Raw genomic sequence first — 24,572 nt, 5'->3', positions numbered from 1 at the left:
AACTATATTCAATATCCCGTGATACACCATAATGGAAAAGAATATAAAGAAGAATGTCTCTGTGTGTGTAACTGAGTCACTTCGCTGTAAGCAGAGATTGCCACACCATGGTAGATCAACTGCACTTCAATTAAAAAAAAAAGGAAAGATTGGCCCTGAGTTTGGAGACTGTTGAAGCTGGGTGATGAGTACAAACGGGTTCCTTATATTGTTTGGTCTATCTTTATGTATGTTTGGCATTTCTCATAATTGAGAATTAAATAAAAGATCATTCTGAGTGGAAGGAGGGGCAGCAGTGGAAGTGGAGGCCAACGTGGAGTCTGTCGCACTAGTTCAGGAAAGCGACAGTAATGGCTCTGGCCGGCGTGGTGCTGCCGGAGATGAGGATGAATGGAAGGCCGAGACGCTCGCTTGAGAGACTGCTGTCGAATTGCCTGCCCGTGGGTGAGGGCGAGAGGAAACTGTGGGTTTCTAGCCTAAGCAACCAGATAAATGGTGGTACCAATTTCTGAGATAGGAAAGATGGGAAGAAACAAGTCCAGGGCAGAAATACAGAGTTCTGATTCTGGACATGTTCACTTTGAAGTCTGTTAGACGCTAAGGTAATGAAGCTTCAAGCTGGCAGACGGGTACTTGAATCCGGCGCTCAGGGAGGAGGGTGGGGCCGGAGGATCCGGAGAATCAACTGCCTGACTGGGTGTCTCCGCTGCCACCTCACAGCTCCGCTCTCTCCATGTCTCCCCCACAGGGTCCTGGCTGTCACGCTGAAATGAACCCCCAGCTCTCCTCCGTCTGCCATGGCCACCCTTAACTCGTCCTCTACCGCTGGCACCACCCCCTCCCCTGGGCACAATGCCCCGTCCCCGCCTCCGGACACCTCCTCCCCCCGCACCCCCTCTGATCCTGTCACCAAAGATCCCCCTGCTGCCCCCTCCGCCTCTGAGAGCATGAGGTCCTCAGAGCCCGGGGGGCGGCCCCTGGAGCCAGACTGTGGCGTCGTCCCACCAAAGGAGATAGGGGAGCCCCAAGAGGAGCCGGTCTGTGGTGGCTTCCCGCCAAAGGACCTGGGGGTGGAAGAAGACAGGGAGCAGGAGGAGGAAGGGGGAGGGCTCCCTCCTGTGGACCTGAGCGACCACTTAGTCTTCACAGCTGGCGGTGAGGCCTGCCTAGTGGCCAAGCTGTCCCTGCCAGGGGGCAGCGAACTCCCGTTACCAAAGGGCTTCCCCTGGGGTGAGGCAGGCATCAAGGAAGAGCCCAGCCTGCCCCTCCTTGCCCACCCGCCCCCTGTACACCTCACTGCCCTTCACATCCAACATGGCTTTGACCCAATCCAAGGCTTTAGCTCTTCTGACCAAATTCTGTCCCACGATACCTCAGCACCATCTCCGGCCACCTGTGAGGGAAGGGATGGAGCCTTCTGGAGCTACCAGCTGGCTCCAAACCCACCTGGAGATCCCAAAGATGGCCCCACGGGGAGCAGGGGAGGAGACCCCAGGGCGCTCTTCTGGCTCTGCCTCCCGTGCCGCCTGGGTTTCGGCAGGCCCCAGGCCTTTGTGGGTCACACACGGTCTCACGGGGTGAAGCTAACCGCTGCTCAACACCAGGGCCTGCCAGGCAACCCAGCCGTGCTCCGGGAGGGGGACGAGGGCTGCGTGGCCCTCCTGAGCTTCCTGGCACCACAACTGCCTGCTCACGCCCCTTTAGAAATACCCCTTGACAACAGCAGCACCGTGAACATGGAGGCCCACGCGGCTCAGACCGAGGATGGCCCCGCTGCGGCCGAAGCCCAGGCCCCTGTCCTGCCCGTGGAAGAAGGCATGGCCCTCAGCCCGCCCTCCCCGCTGACAACCCCGGCCGCCTGGAACCCCAGCCCAAGCCAAGCCAAAGAATCGCCGACGCTGGCAGGCGAGGCAGGGCCAGGTTGGTTCCCCGAGGGGCAAGAGGAGGATGGAGGGCTCTGCCCCCCGCTCAACCAAAGCTCACCCACCTCCAAGGACGGGGGCGTTCTCCCTGCCCCAGTGGGCTCCCCCGAAGACCCTGGTGACCCGCCCCAGCCCTATCGCCCAGCCGATGACTACACCCCGGCCCCTGCGGCCTTCCAGGGCCTCAGCCTGTCCAGCCACATGGCTCTGCTACACTCGCGCAACTCCTGCAAGACGCTCAAGTGTCCCAAGTGCAATTGGCACTACAAGTACCAGCAGACCCTGGATGTGCACATGCGGGAGAAGCACCCTGAGAGCAACAGTCACTGCAGCTACTGCAGTGCTGGGGGCGCCCACCCCCGCCTCGCCCGGGGGGAGAGCTACAACTGTGGCTACAAGCCCTACCGCTGCGACGTCTGCAACTACTCCACCACCACCAAGGGCAACCTCAGCATCCACATGCAGTCCGACAAGCACCTGGCCAACCTGCAGGGCTTCCAGGCGGGGCCAGGGGGGCAGGGGAGCCCCCCAGAGGCAGTGCTCCCGCCCCCCGCAGGGGACAAGGAGCCCAAGACCAAAGCGTCCTGGCAGTGCAAGGTGTGCAGCTACGAGACCAACATCTCCCGCAATCTGCGCATCCACATGACCTCCGAGAAGCACATGCAGAACGTCCTCATGCTGCACCAGGGGCTGCCGCTGGGGCTGCCGCCAGGGCTGGTGGGGCCAGGCCCCCCGCCCCCAGCAGGGGCTGCCCCGGCCACCTCCCCTGATCTCTTCCAGTACTTTGGACCCCAGGCCCTAGGGCAGCCTCAGGCTCCCTCGCCTGGACCCGGGCTGAGGCCAGACAAGCCCCTGGAAGCCCAGCTGCTTCTCAATGGCTTCCACCACCTCGGAGCACCTGCTCGCAAGTTCCCCACAGCTGGTAAGCTCGCTGGGTGTTCTCTTTTCCCTTCCTCGGGGCCAAACTCAGTTCCCTGCTTTCTCTCCAGGGCCAGCCCCACCGCTTAAATAACCCCAGCTCCCTCAGCATCCACCCCTCCCATTCCCACACAGCAAGCTGACCCTGCCCTGTTCCTTCCTGGGGCCACTAACCTGTCTCTGTCCCCTAGCCCCCGGCAGCCCCTCCCCGGATGCCCACCTGCCTCAAAGTCAGCTTCTGGGCCCCTTGTCCGACGGGCTGCCTGCCTCGCCGCCCCCAGATGACAGCCCATCCCTGAAGGTGTTCCGATGCCTCGTGTGCCAGGCCTTCAGCACAGACAGCCTGGAGCTGCTGCTCTACCACTGCAGCGTGGGCCGGAGCCTCCCGGAGGCCGAGTGGAAGGAGGTAGCTGGTGACACCCACCGCTGCAAGCTCTGCTGCTATGGCACCCAGCTCAAGGCCAACTTCCAACTCCACCTCAAGACCGACAAACATGCTCAGAAGTACCAGCTGGCGGCCCACCTGAGGGAGGGGAGTGGGGCCATGGGCACCCCCTCCCCAGTGCCCCTGGGAGATGGGGCTCCTTATGGGTCTGTCCCCACCCTGCACCTGCGCTGCAACATCTGTGACTTCGAGTCCAACAGCAAGGAGAAGATGCAGCTGCACGCCCGGGGTGCGGCCCATGAAGGGAACAGCCAGATCTATAAGGTGAGAGTGGGGCAGGAAGGGTCTGGGATTTGAAGGGCACAGCACAGAGCCTGAGGGAGAGAGGAGAAGGGGACAGGGCTGGAGCAAGGAGACGCAGAGTGGGAAGGTGATGCGAAAACCCAGGGGGGCGGGATTGGAGAAAAAAGGCCAGGGCACCAGGGGAAAAACTATTTGGAGACAGACGTGGAGAAAGACCAAAGGATGGTGGACTCTGACCAAGTGACTCCGGTACTTTATTCAACTTTTCTGGTGTATGGGACCAGGGGGAGGGTTCTGTGTCTGCTCAGCCCATCTTGTCCCCAGAAGTTCAAGAGGATGGAACCAGATTCCATTCATATACTAGGAGGGAGTCCAGGATTGGTAGGAGGAAGAGGAGGAGACGGGGGAGAAAAGGCAGTCACACTCAGGTGGCCAAAGGAAGGAAGAGGAGAGCCCAAGAGGGAGGAAGGGGGTGTCGGGGTGCTGCTGGTCAGGCCCCCCGGGGAGGCAAAGGGGCCCCCTGGGACCTAGGGGCGGCCATCCGTCCGTCCTTCTGCACCTGAGCAGCCTCCTTCCCGTTTGCAGTTTCTGCTGGAGATGGAGGGGGCGGCGGCGGGCACGGAGCTGGGGCTGTTCCGCTGCCTGCTGTGCGCCTGGGAGACGCCCTCCCGCCTGGCTGTGCTGCAGCACCTGCGCGCCCCTGCCCACCGCGATGCCCAGGCCCAGCGGCGCCTGCAGCTGCTACAGAGCGGCCCCGCAGCCGACGAGGGGCTCTCAGCTCTTCAGGGCATCCTGAGCTTCAGCCACGGGCAGCTCCAGCCTCCCGGTGAGGAAGAGGGCACTGGAGAAGACCTGGGCCGAGAGGGCAGCCAGGGCGGGAGCTGGGGGCCCAGGAGAGAGTGGCACGGGGACGAGAAATGGGTCCGTGCACAGTCCAGAGCAAGCGGAAAGGCGCTGGGAAGGCTGCTGAAACTGGCTTTTAGGAACACTGGGGCAGCCGAGGGAGGTGGGGAACAGGAGGCTGTTGGAGGAGGCGGCAGAGAAGAGCAGGGATTTTGCTGGGTGGAGGAGTGGAGCAGGAAGGGAGGTGAGAAGGAACCACCCAGTGATTCCGAGTGGTGACTGGTGTGCTGGCAAAGCTTGGGGGGGGGCGGGGGTGTGTGTGTGTGGGGTGTGGCAGGAGCTGGTCAGGAAGGAGAGGAAGGGAGAAAAACAGAGAAAGAATAGAATCAGCTTTGGGCTGGGCCGGGACTTGTCAGAAGGAGGTGGGAGCTGGGGGCATGGCCCGAAGGCAGCAGGATGGGAAGCCCTTGATGAGCTCCCCAGCCTCTTCCTGTATCCTAGGAGGTCTTCAGTCCGAAGGCTGGGCTTAGGGTCCCCCTTAGGCAGCTGAGGTTGTACGAGAGAGACTGGGAAGAGCCCGCCAGGCACCATTGATCCAGAGGGTGCAGAAGAGCCTGGAAGGGGCCGTGAGAGGTGGGCACAGGTGTCCGGGCTTTGCAGAGGCCGGCAGTGGGCAAGGGTGAGGGCAGGGGCAGCAGGAGCCAGGAACAGGCAGCATTGACTGGTGCTAATTGAATTGCCAATACACTGGCTGGAGTTAAGTGCCGGAGGGGCCCAGATCAATAGCTAACGATCCTGGAGCAGGACTGAATGGAGTTAAGGAACTTTAACACTTTAATTAGGCCGCCACCGAAAATAAATTCCTACACATCTGTCAATTCTTGCTTGAGTGGTAATCTCCTCTCCCAGCTAGACCTGCCGCCTCCTGCTCACCGCAGCTGCTTCCTTTCAACCTCACCTTCCCTCTTCGGCGCCCCTCACTCTACATTTCTGGGCTCCCTTCTTCCAGGATCAGTCAAGACAGGGAGCTGAGTTTGGTCCTGTTTCTGTCGCCCGCTGCTGGACCTGTTCCCTCATCTTTAAATGACGGGGCTAGACTCGCAGAGATGATTTCTTAGGCTCTACCAGTTCCAACACTGTAATTTCCCCCCTCATCCTCTGTATTTCTTTTTGGCGGCTTTTTGTCCTCTCCTATTGATTCATCTATCCATCTTCTCCCTTTACTGCCTGGCTGCTTGTCCTGCTTCCTCTGCCCTATGTCCTCCCTTCTCTGGTGCTTCATCCTTTTAAATTGACTCTCCCTTCATCCTACACAGGGAAGGCTCCTGTCACCCCCTTAGCTGAGCCACCCACCCCTGAGAAAGATGCCCAGAATAAGACAGAACCATTGGGTGAGTTGCTCATCTGGTCCATTTCTTTCTCCATCCCTTGCCCTCCTCACCCCCCCAATCCTAATATTATACATTCTGAGGTGCTCATGGGACCTTGCGGTAATCCAGACACCCAGCAAGGCTTCCTGTGCAGAAGGAGCTAAAGTGATCAAAAGAAAGGGCTCATCAGAGGGAAGGGAGGCGGAGCCACAGAAAGCTGGGTGCTTTTGCCCTCTGGCCATCCCGCTAACCCGGGCTCAGGCCTGCCAAGCTCCCTCCCTGTACTGAGTGCAGTTCTGTACTTCCCTGCCCTTTCTCCCCTTCCCCAGAGCCCACCCCTACCTTGGAAGCCCTCTGCTACAAATCAGGTCATCTTAAGGGCCGGGGGTCTGTGAAAGGAAGAGGGAGGGGCTGTCAGAGTCTCTTAATCTCTCCTTTCATCTTCAGCTTCTGAAGAGGCAGAGAACAAGACTGGCCCTCCTGGAGACAGTGCCGACCAGACCACGGTCAGAACCGGGGTAACTGGGAAGATCTGGGGCGGGGGGGGGGGGCGTCTAATTTTACTGAGATCTGCTCACATCCTAAAGGCTGAACTTCTAATTAGTAGATCTTTACAGACAAGAGATTTCAGACCAAAGGCAGATCTAATTTTGTCATGCTTGTGACTTACGTCACTCCAAATACAACATTTCAGAAATTGCACCTAGGTCCAGTTACCGGATGTGAGCACCAGCTGAGCTGGCCCTGAGGGGTGGAGCACAGAGGGAGACAAAATGAAAAGAGAAAGGCAAAAATAAAACACCAGCTGCTGCCCAGCTCTTTATTCCTGTTGGGAGCAGAAAGATGTGAAGTTCCTCTTCTACAGAGAACCCTGAGCCTGGGTGGAACTGCCCTGGCACCTCCTTCCTCAGGGCAGAGGAACTGACCCAGATGACCCACACGGACAGCAAGCTCTGCAAGTCTCCGAGTGGCTGACCTAGGCAGGGCCCAAGAGTAGCTTAGCTCTGGGGCCTGAAAGGGTTCATTCTGAGCGGATTCCCAGCCTTTGGTTTTGAGGTGCCCACCCTGTGCCTCCCAGCTCTCCAAACTGGACTGCAATATGCCATGTGTATTACGACTGCAAACTGCTGCAGTAACGGCTTATGTCCTCAGCTCCCCTGCCTCCTAACTCCTGTTCCAGCTATCTGCTCCCAGGGCTAGGTGCATCAAGATGAGTGTCTGGATACCTTTCCTTTATGGCCATCCCCTCCCTGACATGCAGGCCTGGACCAGTGGCACAGGCGACAGGAGAGGAAGTGCAGGCTGACAGAAATGTAGGCTGCAGGTCAGGCAGTCAGGTGACTGAGGCGGAAGTAGAGGGGCCTTCATGCCCCACCCTCTGGAGGTCCGGGCGGGAATGCACCAAGAGAGCCAGGCCAGAATTTTCCCGGGCCACTGGGGGAGCTGTGGTGTTTGTTTACATTAAAAAGGGAAGGGGAGAAAAAGGCAGGCAAAGAAAGTGGGAGCGGAGGGAAAATGAGCCGCCTTCTGAGCAGACAGGTAGGGAGTGCCCCGCTTAGTCCAGGGACCTTGGAGAGGCAGAGTGGCAGGGATACGGGAGCCTCTGGGTCCAGGAAGTGCCAGAAGCAAGGGGAGCTATTTCACGGAGGAGAGACAGGCAGGGTGGGGGCAGGTAAGGAAAGAAAACTAAATCAGAGGAGGTAGGTACAGGGCCGTCCTGTCGGCTGAATGGAGTAGGGCAGCAGAGACAGGGGAAGAGAGAGGCCAGGACGGAGGGAGAGGGCAGGACAAAGAAGGCAGGCCAGGGCAGCGCAGCCTAGGCCTTTGTCCCCGTCCTAGTGAAGTGAGGGAGGAGCCAGCTTTCAGGACTGGGACTCCTCCTCCATCAGGGGTAGGACCAGGCTGTGTCCCGGCAGTGATGGTAAGTCCCACCCCTCCCTGACACCTCCCCCACCGCCTGTGTGCCCCAGGTGTTCTGCTGTCCATACTGCAGTTTCCTGAGCCCAGAGTCCGAGCAGGTGAGGGCGCACGCGCTCTCCCAGCACGCAGTGCAGCCCAAGTACCGGTGCCCTCTGTGCCAGGAGCAGCTGGTGGGCCGGCCTGCCCTGCACTTCCACCTCAGCCACCTGCACAACGTGGTGCCCGAGTGCGTTGAGAGGCTGCTGCTCGCGGTGAGTGCAGGCTGGGGGGCCGGGCACGAGGGCAGGCAGAGGCCGCGGTGTCCGGGCAGCTGTGTGTGCTGAGGGGAGCGGCTCTGCGTGGATCTGAAGGTGGAGTTTAGAGCTGGAGGGAACCTCAGAGCCGAACCTGTCCAGAGCCTCTACTCGCTGGGGAGGAAGCGCCCTTGGGCCCTGAGAGGAACTGTTCCACAGCGGGCGCGGCTGCCAGACAGGAGAGACAGCAGCGCAGGCCCTCTCCTCCGTGGGGCGGGCAGGTTTGTCCACAGAGGAGTCTGGAGCTGGGCTGGGCACAGACACAGGTGCAGAGCTGGGGGGTCTGGGGTAGCGGGACGGTGGTGGGAAGTCACTGGGATCTCTTCCATCGCAGGCCACAACTGTAGAGATGACCTTGACGACCAAAGTGCTGCCTGGGCCTGCTCTAAGCCCTCTGGGGGACGGCCCAGAGCCCCCCGCTCCCGGGCCAGAGCCTGTGCCCAGCAGAGACAAAGCAGCAGGTAAGGAAGGGAGGGCAGACCTCCCAAGGTGGCAGGAAAGGGGACCTGGATTCCTCGGACCAAGAAGGTCTAAAGACAACTGAGGCAAGGATGAGTTGCCCTAGATACTGAGCGGGTGGGGTCTGATTTAGACGAGGTTCCCTTCTCACTGCGCCCCCTTCTCTCTCCCCCAGGAGGCCCTCACCTGACCCCGGAAGCCAGTCCTGATCCTCTTCCTGAGCCTCCCCTGCCCTCAGCCGAGGCCCCAGACAAGCCCATGGGAAGCCCTGACCAGCCCCCTTCTCCAGCCCCGTCTCCAGCCCCTCGGCCCGATGCCCAAGCTGACGAAGTAGCTCCTCCACCCACCACGGCTGAGGAGGAAGAGGGGGCTGGCGGGGAGCCCCGCCTGGCAGAGCCAGCTCCAGCTGACTCTCGCCACCCTCTGACCTATCGGAAGACCACCAACTTTGCCCTGGACAAGTTTCTCGACCCTGCCCGGCCCTACAAGTGCACTGTGTGTAAGGAGTCCTTCACGCAAAAGAACATCCTCCTGGTCCATTATAACTCGGTCTCCCACCTGCACAAGATGAAGAAGGCTGCCGTTGACCCCTCCGGGCCTGCCCGCGGGGAAGCTGGTGCGGCACCCGCCCCCGCCGCCGCCGCCACAGACAAGCCCTTTAAGTGCACGGTCTGCCGCGTCTCCTACAACCAGAGCTCCACCCTGGAGATCCACATGCGCTCCGTCCTGCACCAGACTCGCTCAAGGGGAGCCAAGACGGACGCCAAGGCCGAGGGGCCAGAGCGCGGCCCGGAAGAGCCCAAGGAAGGCGAGACTGAGGGGGAGGTGGGCACTGAGAAGAAGGGCCCTGACCCTGGTGGCTTCGTATCTGGTGGACTGCCCTTCCTGTCCCCTCCCCCACCTCCCCTGGACCTGCACCGATTCCCAGCCCCACTCTTCGCCCCACCAGTCCTGCCCTCCTTCCCTCTGGTGCCCGAGTCCCTGCTTAAGCTCCAGCAGCAGCAGCTGCTCCTGCCCTTCTACCTCCATGACCTCAAGGTAGGGCCCAAACTGGCACTGGCTGGGCCCGCGCCCCTGCTGTCCCTGCCGGCCGCCACCCCTCCTCCCCCGCCCCCTAAGGCCGAGCTGGCTGAGCGAGAGTGGGAGCGGCCACCCACGGCAGAAGAGGGGAATGAGACAGCACCCAGCTCACCCCCCCAGCCAACGCCCAACGAGGCGGCCCGCACTGCAGCCAAAGCCCTTCTAGAAAACTTTGGCTTTGAGCTGGTGATCCAGTACAATGAAGGGAAGCAGGCTGTGCCCCCTCCCCCAACCCCACCCCCACCCGAGGCCCTGGGCGGTGGGGACAAGCTGGCCTGCGGGGCCTGTGGGAGACTCTTCTCCAATATGCTCATCCTCAAGACACACGAGGAGCACGTGCACCGCCGCTTTCTGCCCTTTGAGGCCCTGAGCCGATACGCCGCTCAGTTTCGAAAGAGCTATGATAGCCTCTACCCGCCCCCGGCAGGGTCCCCCAAACCTCCCGATGGGCCTCTGGATTCACCTGCTCCCCACCTGGGCCCACCTCTCCTGGTCCCAGAGCCTGAGGCAGGGGGGGCCCGCCTCCCTGAGGAGCGAGGCCGGGCAGGAGGACGCTGGCCCCCAGAGGAGGAAGAAAGCTCCAGAGGGAATCTTCCTCCCCTAGTGCCTGCAGGCCGCCGCTTCTCCAGAACCAAGTTCACAGAGTTCCAGACCCAAGCCCTGCAGTCTTTCTTTGAGACTAGCGCCTACCCCAAGGACGGAGAGGTGGAGCGGCTCGCAAGTCTCTTGGGCCTGGCTAGCCGTGTGGTGGTGGTGTGGTTCCAGAACGCCCGCCAGAAGGCTCGCAAAAGCGCCGGCGACGGTGGGCCTGTGCCCAGCGGGGGAGGCACTGGGGGAGCCTCCGGCTGCCGGCGCTGCCGGGCCACCTTCTCCTGTGTTTTTGACTTGGTGCGGCACCTCAAGAAATGCTATGACGACCAGCATCCGGAAGAGGAGGAAGAGGCAGAGAGGGGGGAAGAGGACGAAGACGCAGAGGAGGAAGATGCAGAGGAGGAACAGGGCCCGGAACCCCCAGCGGGGCCCGAGGGCCCATCACCAGAACCTCCAGACAGGGAAGAGCTGGGCCAAGCAGAGGCCACGAAGCCAGGAGGCAAAGAGCCTGAAGGGAGGGCCCCTCCCTCGCCCTCCCCCGTCCACGCCTGTGACCAGTGCGCCATGTCTTTCCCCAGCCAGGACCTCCTGACCAGTCACCGCCGGCTGCACTTCCTGCCACCTGTGCAGCCCAGCACTGCCCCCCACCTCCTAGACCTGCCCTTGCTGGTGATCGGGGAGCGAAACCCTCCGGTGCCAGGCACTCCACCAGTGCCAGGGCCACCCCTCAAACGGAAGCACGAGGACGGTAGCCTGTCTCCCACGGGCAGCGAAGCAGGGGTGGGTGGGGAGGGTGAGCCCCCCAGGGATAAGCGTCTGCGCACCACCATCCTGCCGGAGCAGCTGGAGATCCTGTACCGCTGGTACATGCAGGACTCCAACCCGACGCGCAAGATGCTCGACTGCATCTCCGAGGAGGTGGGGCTCAAGAAGCGAGTGGTGCAGGTCTGGTTCCAGAACACCAGGGCCCGGGAGAGGAAGGGCCAGTTCCGAAGCACCCCCGGGGGAGTGCCCAGTCCGGCAGTCAAGGCCCCCGTCACACCCAGCCCGGCACCCTTCCCCAAGTTCAACCACTTGCTGGGCAAGGTGGATGATGGGGCTGGGAGGGAGGCCCCAAAGAGGGAAACACCTGCTTTTCCCTACCCCACAGTCACCCCTGCTGCTGGGCCTCTGCCTTTCCTGCCACCTGGGAAAGAGGCCCCCACTCTGACACCAGAGCCACCTCTACCTCTCCCACCTCCCCCTCCACCCAATGAGGATGAGGGCCCAGAGGAACCGTCTAAAGCTTCTCCAGAAAGTGAGGCTTGCAGTCCATCTGCAGGGGATTTAAGTGATTCGTCAGCTTCCAGCCTGGCTGAACCAGAGTCCCCCGGGGCTGGAGGGACCAATGGGGGCCCAGGAGGTGGGGCTGGGGTCCCAGATGGAATGGGGCAGCGGCGCTACAGGACCCAGATGAGCAGTCTGCAGCTGAAGATCATGAAAGCCTGCTACGAAGCCTACCGCACCCCTACCATGCAGGAGTGCGAGGTGCTGGGGGAGGAGATTGGGCTGCCCAAGAGAGTCATCCAGGTCTGGTTCCAGAATGCTCGTGCCAAGGAGAAGAAGGCCAAGCTGCAGGGGGCAGCAGTCGGTGGGGCTGGGGGCAGCAGTGAGGGCCCCTTGGGAGCCCAGCGCACCGACTGCCCCTACTGTGATGTCAAGTATGACTTCTATGTCTCCTGCCGAGGCCACCTCTTTTCCCGCCAGCACCTGGCCAAGCTCAAGGAGGCAGTCCGAGCCCAGCTGAAGAGTGAAAGCAAGTGCTACGACTTGGCCCCAGCACCCGAGGCACCCCCCGCTCCCAAGGCTCCACCTGCCACCACACCTGCCTCTGTGCCCCTCGGGGCTGCCCCGGCTCTGCCTCGCCTGGCCCCGGTCCTCTTGTCCGGCCCAGCTCTGGCCCAGCCCCCGCTGGGCAGCTTAGCTCCTTTCAGCGCAGGTGAGTGAGAGGTTGGGAGAAGCTGGACTTCAGAGGGCATCTCCCTCTAATGAGGTGCCCTTCCTTTTCCTTCTTGACTCCTCCCATCTCCAGTCTCCTCCCTGGCCTCCCTGTGTTTCCAGCTGGTGGGGTAGAGAAGGGAGGAGAGGGAGCATGGAGGCCAGGCGGTGGGGACGCATGAGTATGTGGCTGGAGGTGGCCTCCAGCAGGAAGGATGGCAGCGCCAGGAGGTGGCTAATCATCACTCTTCATCTTCCTAGGCCCTGCAGCCTCCTCAGGCCTCCTTGGCCTCGCCACTTCGGTCCTGCCTGCTACCACAGTGGTCCAGACTGCTGGCCCAGGCTGCCCCTTACCTCAGAGACCTATGCCCGACCACACCAACACCTCCACAGTAGGCACCACTGACCCTGCCCCAGGCCCGGCTACTGAACCCTCTGGGGACAAGGTCTCTGGTGAGCGAAAGCCAGCTGCAGCCCCCGCCAACTCCTCCACCGACGCCCTCAAGAACCTCAAAGCATTGAAGGCCACTGTCCCAGCCCTGTTGGGGGGCCAGTTCCTGCCCTTCCCGTTGCCCTCTGCAGGGGGGGCCACGCCGCCAGCTGTCTTTGGCCCCCAGTTACAGGGGGCCTACTTCCAACAGCTCTATGGCATGAAGAAGGGACTGTTTCCCATGAACCCCGTGATACCTCAGACCCTCATCGGACTGCTCCCCAACGCCCTCCTCCAGCCACCGCCCCAGGCCCCCGAGCCCATAGCCACAGCGCCTCCGAAGCCGCCTGAACTGCCCGCTCCAGGGGAGGGGGAGGCCGGGGAGGCCGATGAGCTGCTGACAGGCAGCACCGGCATCTCCACCGTGGACGTGACCCACCGCTACCTTTGCCGCCAGTGCAAGATGGCATTTGACGGGGAGGCCCTGGCCACTGCTCACCAGAGATCCTTCTGCTTCTTTGGGCGGGGCTCCGGGGGTTCCATGCCCCCCCCGCTGCGGGTGCCCATCTGCACCTACCACTGCCTGGCATGTGAGGTGCTGCTGAGTGGGCGAGAAGCCCTGGCCTCGCACCTGCGCTCCTCGGCCCACAGGCGCAAGGCGGCCCCGCCCCCAGGGGGCCCACCTGGCGCCGCCACCAACGCCGCCACTGCCGCCACGGCTGCTGTGGCTTTTGCCAAAGAGGAAGCAAGATTACCTCACACGGACTCCAACCCAAAAACTACTACTACCTCTACACTTCTAGCTTTATAAACAGATAAACCAAGACGCGGGGACAGGGAGGGCCTCGGGGCTCCTTCTCTTACCCCAAGGGGTGTCTGGTGGGAGCTCAAATCCCTCACCCCACCCTTGGCCCTGCCCACCCCCCTGGGAATCTCTCAGTCTCCACCCTCAGTGGGCTTCACACACCCCACCTCCAGCAGAGTCCTGCCTCCTCCTCCACCCCCAGACACACCGATCCTTCACAAATCCTGGCCCCTTGGTCTTCACGGGCAACACATCCATCTTGCCATCTCGATTATTCATTCACATCCACCCTGCCCACCAGACACAAGATCTATCCTTGGTTTCATCTTCCTACAGCCTCTTTCCTACTGAATTCCCAGTCACCCCTCCAACTCCTATAAACACACAAATATGTTATCCCACGCTGTTCCACTGACTGAGAAAACACCAAAAAAAAAAAAAAAAAGAAGAAGAAGAAGGAAAAAGAAAACCCAAGACAAGGAAGGGGGAAGGAAAATAAACTTTGCCACTCCCCCTTCTCCTTCCTACCCTCCTCGTCTAGAGCACCATACCGCTCACAAACTCTTTCCAAATACTCAGTTGGCTCCCAAGGTTGGAGCCTGGGATGGGCAGGGAGCCCATGAAACTCTAACCAAACTGGAGGTCAGCGGGGAGAAGTGCTCCCAGCTCACTCTCCTCACACCCCTCCCTCCTCACCTGACAGGGGAGCCCCTGTGGCCTGAACTCTAAGGGAAGCCACGGCCAGGAACCCCTCTGCCAGCCCCGACCCTGCACCCCGGAAACTGCAGTAACTTATTCTCAAAGGCTTTAAACACAGAGATCCTCTCAGCAGCCGTCGGCCTGCCCCTTGTCCCAGCTCTGCCACGTGGCGGTCCAGCCTCCGGGACCGGCGCTGCCCACCAACGGCAAATCCAAAGTTCTTTAAAAAAAAAAAACTGAAACACACAACCAAAAAAAAAAACAAAACACGAGTGCGAGAGAGAGCACGCACACACGTGCGGGAGAGAGAGATGGAGAGACCAGAGGAATGAACTAATGAAAAACAAACTTGGAAAAAAAAAAAGAAAAAAGCCTGAAAACTCTCCCATCAAACAAGTGGTTTTTTTCCTGTTTGTGTCACTCCCCACCCCACCCCATTTTAATGGTTCAAGGGTCTTTGAACCACCTTGTCTCTGGAAGATCAAATGGCTTTAAGTCCTTGCTTGGGTTCAGTGGTCCACAAGACTAACGGGAGTGCAGCCCTGCCCTGGCTGTGCCCAGCCTCAGGAGCGGGAGCTGGTAATGGGGAGAAGAGCCTGGAGGCTGGGGAGAGAACCCCATCCTTGCCCCCTGAATTGAGTATTTATCAGGACAGGTTAACAAACATCCCCTCATTCTCAGCTGTGAGTTACAAAAGTCAGTGTCACTGAAAGTAGCTTGGCCGTCTCAGGAGGAAAGGGGTGGACTATAGCCCGGGCAGTCTGGTTTCTGAATCTTGGGTCTGCTTCCCTTTCACGTAGCTGCCACCATCTCCTCTCATTCACTTCTTTCACACACCTCTCCTCCCACTCCCTTCCTGGTGCCCCCTTCAGATTTCTGGCCCTTCTTGAACCTCTTTGCCTTTGTGGGGACCCTTATTCCCTGTCTGTGTTCTTCCCACACCACCCCATCCTCTGCCCCTGCTTCCTCCGGCCTGGCCCATCTCCTCCAGGAAGCAGCAGCTGCTGGAGGTACCCCCCCCCCACCCCCGCCGCAACACACACACACACACACACACACACACACACACACACACACACACAAAGGAGTTAGGGCCTCCCTATGAAGCTCATGGGGTCTCGAGCTGATGACAGCTGAGGGGATGGGTGGGCAAGGAGATGACTGAAGCACAAGGCGAACCTTTGATAGAGTGAGATCACCAAGGGAACCAACAGATGAGGAATGTGCTAGAAGAGGGTTCCCCACCTCTAACTTCGTTGTCTCTGTGAGCATCAAGTAACTGTGGCAACTCCAAAGCCCAGCTACAGTGGCAATGGGTGGAGACGCAGGTGTTTTAGCAAAGAAAAGCCTGCAAAAATTTCCCAGTCCTCCAGGTAGTTTCTCCTACAACCCTTGCCCCTAAGACCTCCCCCTTTCTAGGTAGTCTCCTTCCAAACTCTCCCTTCAGGCTGCTTCTACTACCAGTATCCATTTCATACACGCACACACACAAATTCAGCCAGCCCTGGGATTTAGGTTTCCTGGCCTGTCACCCTGTTCCTTGAACATGTTAATACTGAAGCAGTGGCTTATATGCAGAAAAGATAGGAGGAGAGAAAAGGGGAGGGAAAACTTAGCTCAGTTCCTAGTCCCCATATGCTCTGTGAATCTCACTTCTGGTCCCATTCATTTCTAAAATGAAAAGCTCCTAACCTAGCACATCAGGGGTGGGGTGGATTAGTTATTCTGATGATGCCAAAAACGCCAGTTCCAAATGCAAGAAGAATGAAACTGCCCAACCACGGGCTTGCTCCTGCTGCTCCCACCTTCCCCCACCTCAGCATCTCTCGTGCACCCCTCCCTCCCTCTCTCTCTATCCTTTTCTCTCTCCTGTTGAAATTCTGTGTATAAAACTATTTTCTTAGCAGCATGTGTATGAGGAAAGATGCTTTTTCACTCTGTGCTTTCTGGGAATGTGATATGTGTATAAAAGTTGAAAACAAACAAAGAAAAATTAGAGAAAAAAAAACAGGAGAAAAAGAGGGAACGTTTTAAAGAAAACCTTGGCAAACACCTTGCATGGGATGATTAGAGGTGTGGTTTCATGCATTTTAGGGATTTACAGCCAGGGTAGGTTGGCTTTAGTTTGAACTATGAATATTTTCACCAGGAGTTAATACAGCCACAAACTCCTCCTCCTGTTGCCCTTCAACATAATCTCTTACACCCAGATTCCCTGGCGTGGAGAATCCCATGTACATTCACAGTCGTGGACTGGAGCTGACTGAGTAGCTGTCCTTACCAAGAACCCTATAATCTGGGGGACAGAGGAGCCTGGCCAACTGCTGACTTAGGTCAGTCAACGTGCTTCTGGAGGGTGTGCCATTCCATGTTCCCAGTGGCCGGAAGCATTCCTCCCTGACCCCTTCCTGAGACCACAGTCCTCAGCAGCAGCACTTCTGCTCTGGAGATTCAGCGAGTGGGTGGCTCCTGTGGACAGAGGCTGAGTCAGCACCGCCCCACGCAGAATGCTAGAGGTGAGTGCCAAGTCGCCCAGGTTAAAATGTGCTGCTTCTGTGGAGCAGTAAACCAACTCGAGCGCGTGGCACATCCATACCTATCTCGTGGTACCCTCCCCTCCACGCCAGCTCTAAAGTGAGCCTGAATCAAGGGCTCATAAGATTGGTCTTCCATGGCTCGGGGCAAAGGCTTAGGGTTTCTGACACACACAGGTCCTAAAGCATCCAAATTCTGGTCCACCCTACTTACTGTCAGGGTCAGTACCAGGAGGGGGAGGTGGAAATGATCTTGGCTGTCTTTTCTCTAAACCAGAGCCTGTATGGGGATGGCTTACGGTACCCAATTCTCAACTAGGAACAAAAATCAAAGTCTGTGGAAGAACATGAGAAAATCTGAAGCCGTAGTGGCCAAATGGGGCAGAGTCTGCAATAGGACCACAGAAAGAGACCTGTTCTTCCCCCCGACCCTCTAGCCCCTGGAGTAGACACATTCGCTCCTCTAATCATTCATCCCTGTATAGATATTCACATGTGAAATACAGAGCTCTGTGTATACAACTACACCAACAAAGCAAGCAAGCACACTGTCAGAAACAACAGCAGAACCATGTATAGAGAGAGCTACACGGATGCACACAAATGCCAGAAAGAATGGGCCCCACGGGCATATAGGCACAAGGGCCGTGCCCCAGAGCCATCAACTACACTCCCATTAAGTAGAAACACCCTCCAATACATAGTAATTTTCTTCACACAACAGGAAGTAGGAAAAGCTTATAAACAGAGAAATGTAACCAGGGTCAAGAAGAGTGACCAAATGTTGACCATTAATCCATGGGAAAGGACCTTAAATTCCTCTGGTGTGGAGACACCAGGTACATTCACAGTCGTGGACTGGAGCTGACTGAGTAGCTGTCCTTACCAGGAACCCTGTAATCTGGGGGACAGAAGAGCCTGGCTAGAGAGGGGAGGGAGGTAGAAGAGAAACCAGGAAGAAACTCTGGGGAAAACGTATATGAAACACAGGGATAAACTGTGCTGGGAACCTGTGTTACATGAAGGGCCAGGTACTGGGGAGCAACTAATGAGAAACCTGTAAGCCCTGAGGATGTCATTCTTAGAGAACTGAGTGAGGAAGAAATGTCCCAATTCCAACGAAGTTCTGGCTACAATAAGAAAGGCTATAGGCCCAGCCTCAGGGGTTTACAGAATTACAGCGTGGATACAATTGTGAAAAGATGAGATGAAAAAAAAGCCAGAGAGGAAGTTCATAGAAGACCTAGGCCAGGACTCGTTAAATCTGGGGAAAGATGGGAAGTGATCAATCCCCAGGGAAAGCCTCCCAGGGAAAGACATAAACTCCCAGAAGAACATAAAATTGAGTGAGGACCCACCCCATCTTTCTCCTTCATATAGAGAATCCCCACAGCCTTCAGACAAAGGAGAGACAAGGGGTCAATGGCATTATTCCCTGTCAGTAGTCTGAGCCTCATGTTTCGTGCAGCTCCCAGTCATGCAGAGGTGTCTGGCTAGAGGCTGGTGGGGAAGCAGGTTGATTACAGGTGGACCAGAAAGACAAGTGAGGGGGGAATGGTGACCAGGACTGACTCATACCCCTCCCCAGCCATACACACACTCTTAAACAAACAGTGGCTAGAAGACTGGAACAAGTAGTCAGCAGGAGCTCAGCAGTGCCCCACATCCATAGTCCCTCCCTGATATCCCAACCTGCAGCATGCCTTCTCAACTGGCCTGGCCTCCGCTGTGCTCGCTCCTGGAGAGCCCCGCCAAGTGCTCAAACAGCAGCACCGGCAGCGACTCGCTAAGCATCAGCAGCAGGCCAGGCCCTGGGTTCTGCCGACCCCTGCTTCCACTCCCCGGGACCCTGACCTGCCTCCAGAGAGAAGTGTAACTAGGACCCATCCCGTACCGAGCTGCAGAATCCACACCCATCTGACCGGACCGCAGAGAGCAATCTCCCGACAATGCTCCTAACCTAGGGGTTCTGGTTTCAGAAACAGGGCAGCCATCCATCAGAACCTGGGGGCTGAAAGTGTCCCGTAAGGGATTCTTCTGTGATAACTCCTGCCAGTGAGAAGCATAGTTCTAACAAGTTAAATCTGCCTGATTTGACCTCACAATCTCTCCTTTTCCTCCTGCTGCCCCCACCTAAAAACACACATCCCCACACCCCCCCAACACATACATCCCATGCATGACTGCATAAAGACATGAATATGGTTGGGGAGGATGAAGAAAGATGCAAAAGGCGTGGGAAATCCAGACCTGATTAACTGTCCTACAAGGTGACTGCCATCTCTTAGAACAGTGTTTCTCAAAGTTTTGTCCACCTGCATCAATGGTCACCTGAGAACTTGTTCAAAATGCACATTCCTGGACCACACCTCAGACCAACTGAATCAGAAACTCTTGAAGTGATTCAGTGCTTTCTGGAGTCTGAGAACCACTTATTTAGATTGCTCAGCCCCGTCTACATCTGTGACCTGCCCCTAACTCTCCAATACCCAAGGCCTAACCCTGCTACGGCTGGGGCTGCCACAGGGGACTAGCGTCACCCCAGATTATCCTCATTACCCTGACATTTGGAAATCTGACTATGTCTTCTGCTTGTGGTGCCTATTCTTCAACAGGAAAAAAGTTACAAGCATCGCCCACTCACCCCCTTGACTGAGTGCCTCCCTGTTTTCTCCTCTGCTGTGGAAACCACCTTGCTGCTTCTGAAGCTGCATCCACTTCCAGACGTGCTGAAGTCAGAGAGCCCCCAGGCCGGGCAATGGCTTTACTCCCCTCTGAGCAGGTCCTACCCCTATCTGAGCCGCCCAACCTCCCCTGACGTCACCCAGAGCCACCAATTCTTCTACCCGAATATCTTCCTAGTCACTGACCCACAGCCTCTGGCCACCCAGGAAGCAAGGAAAGCCCAACCTGCTGGAAGTTCTTCCACATGGAGGCCCAAGGTCCAGTTTAGCAGGACTCCTGATGGCACTGCATCTGGAGGTGTAGGGCTGGTCTGTGTCACCACAGATGCTGGGGTTCCACTCCTAGGGGCCTTCCTCTCTGCCAGGGAGGGCTCATTGCTGATCCGTGGTCTCTCTTCCAGAGGTGGATTTCAAAGACAGGGAAATCTGTCCACCTCGAATTGGGAAGCCATAGAGAAATTCCTAAACACAAAACCTCCTTGAGTGGTCTTTCTGGAAGGACAAGTCCCAGTTGCCTTTGTCTTCCTAACACCTGCCCACCTCTCTAGGCCTAGAGCACATCTCCATCTTTCTAGGACTGTTATTGAATATGGGCCTTTTCACAAGGGAGAAAGAACCAGTTCAACTCAACCACAGCTCAGCCAATCACAAGGCACAGGGCAGAATGAAATACACACAGGCACCAACCACCCCACTACCCAGCAACAAGGCCTGAGGGGCTCTCCTTCTTCCTACTCTTTCCCTTCCAATCTCTTCTGGCACCATCTTTGTGGCAACATAGCTGGCTGGCCTCTCTCTAGGATCTCATGTTGCCCTCTTAGGATTTTTTTTTTTCTGTCCTTGCTCCCCAGAGAGGAATAGAGTCCACCAGCCTGGAGCCTTGGGTGTGACTCTTAAACGTGCCCTTGTTCCTCTGTGCTCCAGCTTCCCTTGGAATTCTGCTCAAATACAGAGTGGCACCATCTAAATCCCTTTCTTGGGCGTGGTGGGGGGTAGGAGGAGGGAGTCAGTGTCTGGTTGGAAGGAAGGTGGACTTGGGGTTGGCTGAAGAGCAAGGATTCAGCCCCTCTATTGAGGGTGTCCTCGGCCACTCCCCAGCAGGGCTCCACCCGGTGCGTGGCACGCCTGTGTGCGCCACTCTCACTGCCACCAAGTGGCGGTCATGAGCATGTTTGGTGGCTTTGGGTTTGCCGCAGTGCCAGGATCTGAGACGGCGTTCACGTGCCAGTGCAGTGCTGCCAAGCGGGGCGGCATCTAGTTGGTTAGGTGCCAAGCGGTAGGAGCCAGGTGGTGATAGAGATGAAAGAGGGCTGGGGTAGAGGGAGGGGGAGGGGAGAAGGGCACCAGGGAGAAAACCAGACACTTCACTTGTTAGAGTGGAGAGTCCAAATGGGATCCGCAGAAAGGTGCCCTTCCCATTCTAGATCCCAGCTCACAAGCAAGCCCTTCCCTCCCCCGCAGACGCCCGCAGAGTAACATATACAGACCAGGCAAGGGGATCTGGCCATCTTTAGCAGGAAACTGGCTGGGGGCCAGGCAGGACTGCCAGCCTCTCCATCCTCCTTCCTTGGGGTCTTGGCAATGGCGTGTTTCCTCCTTTGTGTCCTCACGCCTCTCTCCGTCTGTCGCTCCACTCCCCACACCTAAGAGGGAATGGGAAGGAGGTCCCGGCAGAAAAAAGTCTGTTCTCCCAAACAACTCACACACACACACACACGCACACACGCACACCATCTCTCCTCCTCCCTTCTCACTCCTGGCACAAGCCTCTCAAGCAGATTGGCAAGAGACACCGCCACCCTCCCCACTTCACACAACACCAGAGCCTGTGCCAGGCTGCCTGGGCTGTGCCAGCACCCACCCACCTCCTGCCGGGTCCCCTTGCTTCTTCAGTGCTCTGACAAACAGCCGGTCTGCCAGCCCAACGAGCTCTCCCTGGGGAGCGGTGGGCACACCTCTCCTCTTGGCTTTTGGACGCTCTTGGCACTTCCCTGGCTACTCTCTCCACCGCTTCACTTTCCCAGACTGGAAGAGGACCAACCACCTCGGAGCCCGACCATTTCCCAGAGCTGAGCTCTAGAGGGACAGCAACATCAGGAACACATCCCTGCCCCTCCTCTCTGCCCCCTGGGGCCCGTTCCCACGGACCCCGCCTGGGGCGCCAGCCTGACGGATGTGATGCCAATGGCTCCCGGGTCCCGAGCCTTCCTCCCAGAGCACCAGGACTCCTGCCGCTGCCCCCTCCCCATTCGCCTCCTTCCATCTCCGCGGGCACGAGGGTGGCAGCCGCAGTGCCCATGCCTGCAAGCAGGCAGCATGAAGCAACTCAGGCACCCTCCTTCTGTCCTCCCAGGCCCCAAACCTTTCCCCTCCTTCTTCCACTCCATCCCTCTGTCCTTCTGGTTGGACACTAGGTTGGCAACCGCAGTGCCAACCCCCACCCATGCCCAGGAGGCTCACATACAGCGCGCACTTAGGCGCACATGTACACGCGCACACACACATACACACACACGGCCCCTCGAGTGCCAGGCAGCAGTGGCAGACACACAGCAATGCATAGTGACTGGTATACCCGAGAGGCAGCCAGATTCGGCACCTGATCCAGCACCCATTTGGGATTGGGTGGGGAGGCGGGCGGGCAGGCGGGCGGAAGGAAGGGTGATGGAGGCAGGCGATGGCCCTAGGTTGGCAGCCGATGGAGCTGGGAGAATGGAGGGAACAGATGCTCTTTGCCCAGCCTCCCTCCCTCTCTCTCTGAGATCAGTGCCAAGCTGGGGGGGATGGGGAGACGGAGGATGGGGGAAGGGTGGCATTTGGAAGCTGGCAGGCGGGGGGAGCTGGGTCCGCCCAGGCTGGGCAGTGCCGGCACTGGCTGCCGCCTCTCCACTCTGCCATCTGTCTCGCTTCTCTCCCCACCCCCCCCCTCTCTTTCTCTCTCTCTCTCTCCTTCATCCACAGCAAAACGAAAAGAGGAAAACAGGGTCCTCACCCGCCCACGCCCAACCTCTGCCAGACCCCTCTCCTGCTCCCGCAACTCACCACACCACACCACCACCAAGCCATCTGTGCTCTCTCCTCCTGGCTCAGTCACCTTCTCTCCTTCGCCTCGCCCTCACACCAAAACGGGTGCAATGTTTTTTAAAAAAGATACATATGTATTTTACAAAGCAACTTAAAAGGAAAACCATTTTCTTTGGGAATGTCGTGTCCTTCTGAGTCTGGGTCCTCGGTGCCAATGTTTATGGCAGGCAGAGGGAGGGGACCCTGTCCTCAGCTGGTGCCCATGAATCCCATGCCAGGGAGGAGGGGTGGCTGGGGTGGGGTGGGGGCAGGGTGGGGTATCGGGAGAGCTCTCTTCTCGCTGCGCCTGTGGTGGTTTCTTTTTTTTTTTTTTCCCTCTTCCACTTCCGGAGCAGCTTCAAATAGATCTAGAGCCTTCCCCACCCCCAGTTCCCAGGGCCCCTGTGCCCTTCTCTCCCTGCTTTTGATTTTATTTCTCGATCACCCTTTCCTTTTGTGTGTGTGTGTACGTGTGCGTGCGTGTGAGTGTTGCATCCACGGCAGTGGGCACCGTGCCAGCCACCGCACAGCCATCTGCAATGCCTTCTGCAGCCTCCGCTGTTTCTCCCTGCCACCTCCAGCCCCCAATTCCCCTGCACCCCAGCTCCCCACCCCCAGTCCCCAATCATTAATTAGCTACTGAATTAATTAAATCGGGAATGCTAATTAACATTCCTAAAGGGCAGGCTACCAGGCTGGGGGGGCAGAGGGAGTGTGAAGAGGAGATTGGGATGGGGGAGGAGAAAGGAGAGCTTGTCTGCTTAGGAGAACAGCGGAGAGACAGAAAGAACCCAAAAGAAGGATGAAGGAGAAAGAGGGCAGAGTGACAAGACAGGGGCATGGAAAAGGGCGTGTAAAAACTGAGTCCAAGTGAGAGTGACCCAGCCTTTCCTGCCCAAATGAGACACAGTTGATTCCTCGTCCCCGCCCAGCCTGGAGAAGTACATATTCCTAGGGTGGCAGACTCTGGCAGCTTTCTTCCCTGTCTCTTACAGAAAACCAACCCCAAACCAGAGTCAACAGCTACTACCTGGTCCATCCAGCCCCACTGACGCTCAGACCAGGTCACCAAGACCAGACTCTGGGCTCAGAGGAGCCCTCTTGACTTGGCCTTCGCTACCCCTTGTCAAGGTGGGGGGCACCCTGTGAGTGTCTGCTGCTGGGAGAATGGGGCAGCGTATGGGGAACCGTGAGGGGTGTCGATTCAACAGCAGTTCACTCAGGATCACCGGCACTGCCTGCAAGGCTGCCCTAGGAAGACCGTGACACAAGACAGTCTGTCTTTAGGATTCCAGAGTAGGAAAAGTGGACACCCCTACCACCTTGAAGGTCAAGGATTTGGGAAAAAGCGAGTAACGGCATCTAACTGAGTTGTTGTTTTTAAAGAAAAAGAGATGTCAGCATAGTGAAACTTCATTCTCGGGGTGCTCTATGACACGTGAACCTGATGAGATGCTCCTTAGAAAAATGGATCGCGGGATTTCCCTGGTGGCGCAGTAGTTAAGAATCCGCCTGCCAATACAGGGGACACGGGTTCGATCCCTGGTCCGGGAAGATCCCACATGCCGCGGAACAACTAAGCCCGCGCACCACAACTACTGAGCCTGCGCTCTAGAGTCCACGAGCCACAACTACCCAGCCTGCGGGCCCCAACTACTGAAGCCTGCACGTCCCAGACCCCGCGCACTGCAACTACTGAGCCCACACGCCACAACTGCTGAAGCCTGCGTGCCTGGAGTCCGTACTCTGCAACAAGAGAAGCCACCGCAGTGAGAAGCCCATGCACCGCAACGAAGAGTAGCCCCTGCTCGACACAACTAGAGAAAGCCCACACGCGGCAACGAAGACCCAATGCAGCCATAAATAAATAAGTAAGTAAATAAATAAATAAAAGAAAAATGGATCTCACAATCAAATTATTTGGTAAATACTACATATTCTCCCTCTTAAGAGATTCAAGATGCATACTGGCGTATTAAAGGCTCTGAGAAATCTTGTAAAAAAAAAAAAAAAAAAAAGAAACTGTTGAATGTATTTAACCCTGATTGTCAAACTCATTGGGCCCTGGAACCCTCATTTTAAAATTTTCTAATTTAATGAATTTTATTCCCACAGAAGCAGTGTCCCACTTTAGGGAAAGCTCTATCAAGTGATCAGGGGTGGTCCTGGCCTGGAAGCTGGCAGATGGATGAGCTGGCCCCAGGTATCACATTCCATAAACAAAGCGCAGCACCCAAGCTCTCGTCTTCCAAATGTAATACAACAAGGTACCAAACCACCTTGTGGCGGAGAAACT

At 57.7% G+C, this 24,572-nt stretch overlaps 1 protein-coding gene across 2 annotated transcripts in view; it reads left to right on the top strand.

Moving 5' to 3' along the window:
- ZFHX2 (zinc finger homeobox 2) overlaps nt 1-14,976 on the top strand; it is a 29,053-nt gene extending 14,077 nt beyond the window's left edge. For both annotated transcript variants that reach the window (XM_059913904.1, XM_059913902.1), the window contains 9 exons: nt 749-2,844; nt 3,032-3,549; nt 4,114-4,354; nt 5,688-5,762; nt 6,189-6,247; nt 7,712-7,912; nt 8,289-8,415; nt 8,589-12,062; nt 12,323-14,976. In XM_059913904.1, coding sequence (XP_059769887.1) covers nt 798-2,844; nt 3,032-3,549; nt 4,114-4,354; nt 5,688-5,762; nt 6,189-6,247; nt 7,712-7,912; nt 8,289-8,415; nt 8,589-12,062; nt 12,323-13,302 — 7,722 coding nt within the window. In that variant the 5' untranslated portion in view covers nt 749-797 and the 3' untranslated portion in view covers nt 13,303-14,976. The remainder of the gene's footprint in view (nt 1-748; nt 2,845-3,031; nt 3,550-4,113; nt 4,355-5,687; nt 5,763-6,188; nt 6,248-7,711; nt 7,913-8,288; nt 8,416-8,588; nt 12,063-12,322) is intronic.
- Nucleotides 14,977-24,572: the final 9,596 nt, after the last annotated feature.

Source organism: Balaenoptera ricei, chromosome 2 (genome assembly GCF_028023285.1).
Source record: "Balaenoptera ricei isolate mBalRic1 chromosome 2, mBalRic1.hap2, whole genome shotgun sequence".
Classification (NCBI taxonomy): Eukaryota; Metazoa; Chordata; class Mammalia; order Artiodactyla; family Balaenopteridae; genus Balaenoptera; species Balaenoptera ricei.
The sequence above is the reverse complement of the archived record's forward strand: the minus strand, read 5'-3'. Positions and strand labels throughout refer to the sequence as shown.